The following is an 8,216-nucleotide window of genomic DNA, read 5'->3' as shown; positions in this document are numbered from 1 at the left end:
TGCCATACATATTAATGAGAGATCACGCCTCCTCGCATAAAGCTTTCTCACACTAAACACGTCATACACATTATAAAAGACTTTATTGACTTATCTGAATGAGTAGTCAGGATGATTCTCACATAGTTTTGGAGCAAATATTCTAGGCTATGTGATACAATTTTCAAAAGTCTTGTGAAGAAATAATCAATATGTGTTTTGTGGCCTGTTTTGTGGGGGGGGTTCTATGTCTGGGACTACAGATGAAAATTACCATTGTAATAACATTGTAAATCCGGCGTATTTACATCAACTTATATTGTACGTTCATCAATATGCACTGTCCCATCCAAATAAAAGAAAAACATCTCAAAGGTGAAATCAGTAGAAATATTGCTAGTAAGTGACGGAGTTCCAATAAATAAGATCTCAGTTTTGTCCATGTTGAGTTTCAGAAAATTTGAATATAGCCAATCTTTTATTTCATGCTTTTATTTTATTATAAACTGAAAGTGCAACAACATTCAGTGTGGGTTGAGAAGAAGTGAGTACAAACGTGGTTTAAAAATGTGTTTTCTTTGTGTGCTAAAGTTGCCTGTAATTACCATCATGCCTTGTCACACTGATTTACAGACACACCTGTTTTGCACCTTTCACCTATTTACGTCACTCAAACAGAACCAGGAAACAGGAATCACATGAGTTCAGGGAAAGTGAAACTGAAGTGTAGTTGAGCTGTTGTGTGTTTGTGTGTCTCTGTCTTCATGCTGTAAAATGGCAGAAGCCAGAATATCTCAGGATGAGTTCATGTGTTCAGTGTGTCTGGATCTCCTGAAGGATCCAGTGACTATCCACTGTGGACACAGTTACTGTAAGATCTGTATTACAGACTGCTGGGATCAGGAGGATGAGAAGAGAGTCTACAGCTGCCCTCAGTGCAGACAGACCTTCAGGCCAAGACCTGCTTTAGCTAAAAACACCATTCTGGCTGAAATGGTGGAGAAACTGAAGAAGACTAAACTTGCTGCTGACTGTTACGCTGGAGCTGGAGATGTGCAGTGTGACGTCTGTACTGGAAGAAAACACAAAGCCGTCAAGTCCTGTCTGGTGTGTCTGAACTCTTACTGTCAGAATCACCTTGAACAACATGAGAGTTGGTTTAAAGGAAAGACACACAATCTGACTGATGCCACTGGACGACTGCAGGAGATGATCTGCCAGAAACACGACAAGATCCTCGAGGTTTTCTGCCGCACTGATCAGAAGTGTATATGTGTGCTGTGTATGGATGAACATAAAAACCACGACACTGTATCAGCTGCAGCACAGAGGACAGAGAATCAGGTATGAAATTACAGACGTCCCATTATCCTCATTTACAGGCTCATAATGTTGTTTATGGGGTCTACTAGAATACATTTATATTATTTAATGTCTGTTCTCACCCTCTGTCAGCTTTAAAACTCTGTTTTAGGTATGTTTACACTACAACAATATAATATTAATAATAATTCATTAAATTTATATAGCGCTTTTTTCTCTGCACATCAAAGCGCTTTACATACATTCCTCAACCACCACCAATGCTTAAAGGGGTCATATAATGGTACATGCACTTTTACAAGTTGATTGTACTGAAATGTGTGTTGGCAGTGTCTGTACACAACCATCATATAATGATAAAAATCCATCCAGTGGTTTTGTTTTAATCTCCTTATATGTTTTCCCCTGTCTTAAATTGAGCCGTTCGTTTTTGTGACGTAAATAAAACGGACGCCCCTCCCACGATTGTTGATTGACAGCCGCGACAGCCGCGTTTCAACACAGACCCGCCCTCGCTAGCTGTCAATCATAGTCAGCGCGGATCGGCGTGGTCATTGTTGATATGCTGGAGCTCTGTCTATGAGCAGAATGGCGTCTAAGCGATTGTGGTGTTCTGTTCTTGGGTGTAATAACGAACACAGTCATTTTAATGTTCCTAAATCCGAACCGCTGAAGACGCAGTGGCTGAGTTTGTTTTCGAAGGGAATATTCCCCACGAGCAACGTCAATGCTCATGTTTGCGCGAATCATTTCACACACCAGACTGCTTTATAAACGAGGATCAGTATAAAGCTGGTTTTGCTAAGAAGCAGCTCCTGAAGAAAGGATCGGTAGCAGATATTCGTGTTCCTGCTGAACCTCTAGAACAACTGAAGTGAGTGTAACGTTTTATTAAACTTTATATTACTATTTATATTAATCCTTGTAAATCGCTAGCTGCATGCTTCACAATGAATGCGTCTAAGGTTTACACTCAGGGTACATTACGGCATGTTTTCTATGAATGACGTTCTCAATATAATGCATAATCCCACGTTTATACTGAACAACGCGTTATGGTTATGTGTTATTATTGTGTTTCAAACGGTGTACGCCAGAGCCGGCTCTGGTGACGCACAGAACAGAGGGGCGGAGTCAGCAAAGCTCATGATCATTTAAAGGCATAAACACTGAAACGGCGTGCTGAAAACAGAGCTGTTTTTGACCAGGTAAAATAAGTGTTTTCTTGCAATACTAATGAGAATTTTTAATTAAAGTATATTACAAACTTTTAATTTAGACCCTAAAGAATCATATTAGCTTGTACAAAAATGGCATTATATGACCCCTTTAAAATCGCTCTGTAGTCAATCATTTTATCCCTTAAAACTCATCTTTGAAATGAGATCTCACCAAAATTACATATTTAAATGTTTTTTCTATGAACGGCTCCGCCTCCACTCGATGACTTTGATCTGATTGTTACAAGGTTGTTTGTGACATCTATAACATCTGACCTGCATCAAACTGCATGGTTCAGAAAGCAGTCGTTATAAAAGTGGTGAGAACACAACAAAAGATTGAGGTTTTATACTGTTGAGGAATAGTGTTAAAAGTACATTTTATCCATCAAGTTAGTCTGCATTAGGAAATAGGGTTTAGATTCGAGTTGGTAAAAAGTGTCTCTTTAACAGCCGACAACACACTACTAACCAGGCCTCGCATACTTACATAAGTTCACCTTCTGAATGAACCTATAATCTTATCATGCAAGACCTTTAACCCCTCAATCGCACCACTTCACTGACACTGGATTCATATCTGTTTACCTGATGATTAATGTGATGTTTCTCCTGTCATTGGTTTGTCCTTTAGCACCAGCTCAAGAAGACGCAGAGGTCGTTCCAGCAGAGGATCCAGCAGAGAGAGAAAGATCTTCAGCGGCTGAGAGAGGCTGTGGCGTCTCATAAGGTGAGTCTGGAGAAGAAGAGAAGTTTGAGACGTCTCAGTCAGGACTCACTGAAGCCACTGTGTGATTGTGATGTGTGTGTGTAACAGCGCTCTGCACAGACAGCAGTGGAGGACAGTGAGAGGATCTTCACTGAGCTCATCCGCTCCATTGAGAGAAGCTGCTCTGAGGCGACACAGCGGATGAGAGATCAGGAAAAGACTGCAGTGAGTCGAGCTGAAGGACGACTGGAGCGACTGGAGCAGGAGATCAATGATCTGAGGAGGAGAGACGCTGAGCTGGAGCAGCTTTCACACACACAGGATCACATCCAGTTCCTGCAGGTAACAGAGATCTAGAAGAACAGGGGCATAGTGGACTTGAGCAAGAGACTCACAGAGAAACATTTCATGAGAGCAGAATGAGCCGTTGACTGAAGTGTTGATCTGTGTGTTCGGTTATTATATCATCATCAGTCAGACTCTCATCTGATCTTCTTCTATTGAAAGAGATGCACTTACAAATGCAGTTCAGCTCTGGAAATCTCTGAGGAAACATTTTTTTCTGAAAGATATATTGAGCTTCCAAACAAAAAGTTCAAACCTTTTTTATAACAATGTGAAATCCATGAAGTTGATGGCACCAGTTTCACTACTAAAGATCAACAAGAGCCGCTCAGATCTGCCAGTAGTGCAGGTTATTGATGAAGTGTGGAGGTGATGAGCTTTGATTTCTGTTTTCTGTAGAGTTTCCAGTCTCTCTCAGCTCCTCCTGAATCTACAGACGTAAATGACGATCTCTTCAGTTCCCTCTCCTCTTTTGATGTCGTGAGAGAATCTGTCCTTCAGCTGAGAGACAAACTGGAGGATTTCTGCAAAGAGGAGCTGAAGAAGATCTCTGACAGAGGTAAAGTCCTGGAGATCCATCAGCTCTCAGAAATCATCCTCCATCATCTCATATCATGTAGAAGATCATATTAGAAATGTCTTAGGAACGGATGCAGGGATCATTTTCTCTCATGATAATCACACTCTTCATGTCTTCATTTCCACAGTCACTTTCACCAACATTGTTCCCAGAACCAGGAACGACTTCCTACAATGTAAGTCACTTAGAAAACCAGCAGAGAAACTCACTGAGTGTCTTCATGTTCTTCCTGTAGAAGGAGAAAGAAAACATGACAGAAGAGATTTAGAATTGATATAGTAAACCGTCGTCGCCGACACATACCAGCAAGATGTATTCATTTTACCGTGATGTGATTCATTTTACTCTTCAATCGTTTGCACTATCAAAACCATTAAAAGCCCCTGACAGTAGACAAAATGCGCTTTTCTGCAATATGCTGCTTATTACGGTAATTTCATGCTTTCTGTCAGCAAATGACAGCAGCTTTCTGGCATAGCGGGAAGGAAGGATTTGAACAGAGAGATACGAAGCTAGAGTGTTTTTGATTGCATAAAATAATAAAATATGGTGAATGAAGTGGTAGACAGCAGAAGAGGGGATTGGGAGGATTTTTGATGAAACTTGGGAGGCGGATGGCCGTTACTCTGCGTGCCTATGAATGCATGTGTGAAGCGAAGTAAATTAATTACCTTAATCTGTACTTAAGTACAAGTAAAATAAGACTTAAAAATATACTTCTAAAAGTACAAGTACCCAAAAAACTACTTGATTACAGTAACGTGAGTAGTTGTAACTCGTTACTTCCATCCCTGTAATAAAAATATATAATATACACCACAGATCAAACGTTTGGGGTCGGTAAGAGTTTTTTAATGCTTTTGAAAGAAGTCTCTCCTATTATTTGATCCCAAAATACAGGAAAAAAAAAAACAATAATATTGTGAAATATCACTAGAATTTTAAAGAATAATTTTATTTTTGAATATACTGTATTTTAAAATGTAGAATAAAAACGTGGAACGTGAGGAGATGTTTTTTATATGGATTTTTTTAAATGGAAAGACTGAAATAGAAATATGAAATTAAAATAGAAATGTGAGTTATTTTAAATTATTTAAAACAGAAATGTTTAAATGACTTAATTAAAATTTCATCACATCCAAAAAAAGCAAGATTTGAAATGTTGACTCGTGACTTTAACAAAGATGTAAATCAGGACAAAACTGTGGATTCAACATATTCTTCAAAAACAGGATATCTTCTAAAACTAATGGATAAATATGATTATTTTTCACTGAAAGCCAATTAAAAACATTCATCCACGATTTAGAGGTAAAATCACAGTAGTAAAAAGCTTCAGGAAAGGAAAAATAAACTGAAATCTCTTCTGTAAAAATTCCACTATGGATTATGGAAACAGAGAAATGTAAAGAAAGCTCAAGATCCTCAAAGGCCACAGCACTGAAAATCACCAACAATGATTAAAACCGTTGTAAATGAAAGTGTTACTCATCGTTAAATCAATTTATTGGATCTTTGCTGAATTAAAGTATCAGTTTCTTTTTTTTTAATCGCACTGACCCCAAATATTTGAATGGTGTAAATATAATAGGCATAATTATAATGAACACAGAATAATAACCAACATTGATATTCAGTAAATGATACACTGATGTAAATGATGATTTGCACAGGATATCTGGTAAGACTGAAATAGAAATGTTTAAATGTCTTTATTAAATTAATTTAATAAAATTATTTTATTTTATTAAAATTTCATCACATCCAAAAAAAGCAAGATTTGAAATGGAATTGACTCATTCAGAGGTAAATCACAGTAGTAAAAAGCTTCAGGAAAGTAAGAACAAACTGAAATCTCTTCTGTAAAAATTCCACTATGGATTTATACTAAACAGGATTTTGTAACAAATCTCTTTAAACTTTGAGGAAACAGAGAAATGTAAAGAAAGCTCAAGATCCTCAAAGGCCACAGCACTGAAAATCACCAACAATGATTAAAAACCTTGTAGATCAAGTATTACACTCATCGTTTAATCAATTTAATGGATCTTTGCTGAATTAAAGTATCAGTTTATTTTAAAATAGAATTGTATACTGACCCAGAACATTTTAATAATAAACAGAATAATAACCAGAATTAATATATTAATATAACATTAATATTCAGTAAATGATACACTGATGTAAATGATGATTTGCACAGGATATCTGGTAAACTCTGCCCTATTATTGCTCTTCCTGCATTGACATCATTATATGAGAACTGAACCGAGCTGGACGATGACATCACTGTTTTCTCCAGAGCGGCTCTATAGATAAATTAACTAAATTAATAACTTTTTTACAACAGAAATGAATCAACACTGAATTAACTTAAGCTGGACAATGACATTATTTTCTTCTAAATCTGCTGTACAGACGAAACAAACTTTGTTGCATTATTTTCCTGTTATCACTGTAAAGCTGCTTTGAAACAATCTGTATTGTACAACGCGCTAAATAAATAAAGGTGACTTGGCTATTGAGACACTGATGATAAACTGAACATGAAGAGTTCAGCTATAATAAAAGATCAGACAGATTCATAATTCCTGATTCTGATGTGTTTTCTCTCCATCAGATTCCCATCAGTTCACTCTGGATCCGAACACAGTGCATAAACACCTCCGTCTGTCTAAGGGGAACAGAGTGATTACTAACACTCGAAAAGAGCAGCCGTATCCTGATCATCCAGACAGATTTGATGTGCGTCCTCAGGTGTTGTGTAGAAAGAGAGTGTGTGGACGCTGTTACTGGGAGATTGAGTGGAGTGGGAGATGTGTGTATATATCAGTGTCATATAAGAGCATCAGGAGGAAGGGATCGGGTATTGAGTGTTGGTTTGGATCTAATGATCAGTCCTGGAGTTTGATCTGCTCTTCCTCCAGTTACTCATTCAGACACAATAGCATCCAGACTGAACTCCCTTTAATGTCCATCAGCAGGAGAACAGGAGTGTGTGTGGATCACAGGAGAATAGGAGTGTGTGTGGATCACAGTGCAGGAACTCTGTCCTTCTACATCGTCTCTGACACAATGAGCCTCATACACACAGTCCAGACCACATTCACTCACACACTCTATCCTGGGTTTACTGTTTATCCTGGATCATCAGTGAAACTGTGTTGATGAATGAGAACAGACTGTAGAGAGATTCTACCCATAATGCTTTGAGCTGCATGATAAATCAGTAACAGTGAGATGTTATAGAGTCTCTTATTTTCTCTTCATTACATTAATTCTACAGCTGAACTTCTGTCAGTGAAATAACATGTCAGAATAAATGTGTGTAATGAATCCTCATATAGACAGTCAGATCAGTGTGTGTTTGTGAGTCATGATGAGTGACGGTGTGTATCTGTGCTTTTCTCAAACTCTAATGTGTTAATGGTAATCAGTCATTCAGTTCTTACTGTAGTGTCAGATAAATCATTTAAATATTACTGTTAAAATGATCTTTCAACTGGAACGTTCACATACAAGATTCATTAAAATGTTATTTGTTGTAAAATTGATAAATGTCAATTTATTAATAAATGTAAAATATATAAACCCAGATCATCTGATCATACTGTAAACCCTTGATCAGTGAAAGTATGAGCATAATTATTATAATCTAATCCAGTTTACATTAAATAAACCTCCTCCTGAACAGGATTGAATTTACAGACCAGGTTAACGATCTAGATTTGTGATCCCATATTTTGCTATCCAGGATCAGGTCATCCATTTTACATTTGTGCCTATTTGTTTTAAAGCAGAATAGGATTGTATCACTGTGATCCAGATTCACATCTTTTCAGGCCCAGTTGTTCAAAACTAATCTGATCAGATTTTGGCTTTCGGCTTGGATCAATTCTTGAAAAACTTTTGTTCAAAAGAAAAAAAGAAAAAGGACTCTGAAATCGGATTGGATCATGTAATAAAAACAAGTTCTAACAAGTTTTCTCTCTTCTTCTCCCGTTACCTGAGAATTGTTGTATTGGAATTGTTGGTGGATTAGATAAAAACAATAAAA

General features: G+C 37.4%; 1 protein-coding gene across 1 annotated transcript; it reads left to right on the top strand.

Annotated features, from left to right (window-relative positions):
* The first annotated feature begins 708 nt into the window (after positions 1-708).
* Positions 709-7,501, top strand: LOC130071704 (tripartite motif-containing protein 16-like). The gene is made up of 6 exons (XM_056236565.1): positions 709-1,323; positions 3,157-3,252; positions 3,340-3,573; positions 3,976-4,135; positions 4,284-4,331; positions 6,780-7,501. Exons 1-6 carry the CDS (start codon positions 754-756, stop codon positions 7,325-7,327), a joined length of 1,656 nt encoding a protein of 551 aa, XP_056092540.1. The 5' UTR covers positions 709-753; the 3' UTR covers positions 7,328-7,501.
* Positions 7,502-8,216: the final 715 nt, after the last annotated feature.

This window comes from Rhinichthys klamathensis, unplaced genomic scaffold (assembly GCF_029890125.1).
Source record: "Rhinichthys klamathensis goyatoka isolate OS25496 unplaced genomic scaffold, OSU_Roscu_1.1 h1tg000452l_1, whole genome shotgun sequence".
NCBI lineage: Eukaryota > Metazoa > Chordata > Actinopteri > Cypriniformes > Leuciscidae > Rhinichthys > Rhinichthys klamathensis.
Note: the sequence above shows the minus strand (reverse complement) of the source record. Positions and strands in the feature narration are given on the sequence as shown.

What these genes read in the sequence shown, in the direction of transcription:
- LOC130071704 (XM_056236565.1), top strand. Translation starts at nt 754, where the DNA reads ATGGCAGAAGCCAGAATATCTCAGGATGAGTTCATGTGTTCAGTGTGT. An exon ending in CACAGAGGACAGAGAATCAG is followed by an intron (nt 1,324 to 3,156) that starts GTATGAAATTAC and finishes TTTGTCCTTTAG; the next exon opens with CACCAGCTCAAGAAGACGCA. An exon ending in CAGGAACGACTTCCTACAAT is followed by an intron (nt 4,332 to 6,779) that starts GTAAGTCACTTA and finishes TCTCTCCATCAG; the next exon opens with ATTCCCATCAGTTCACTCTG.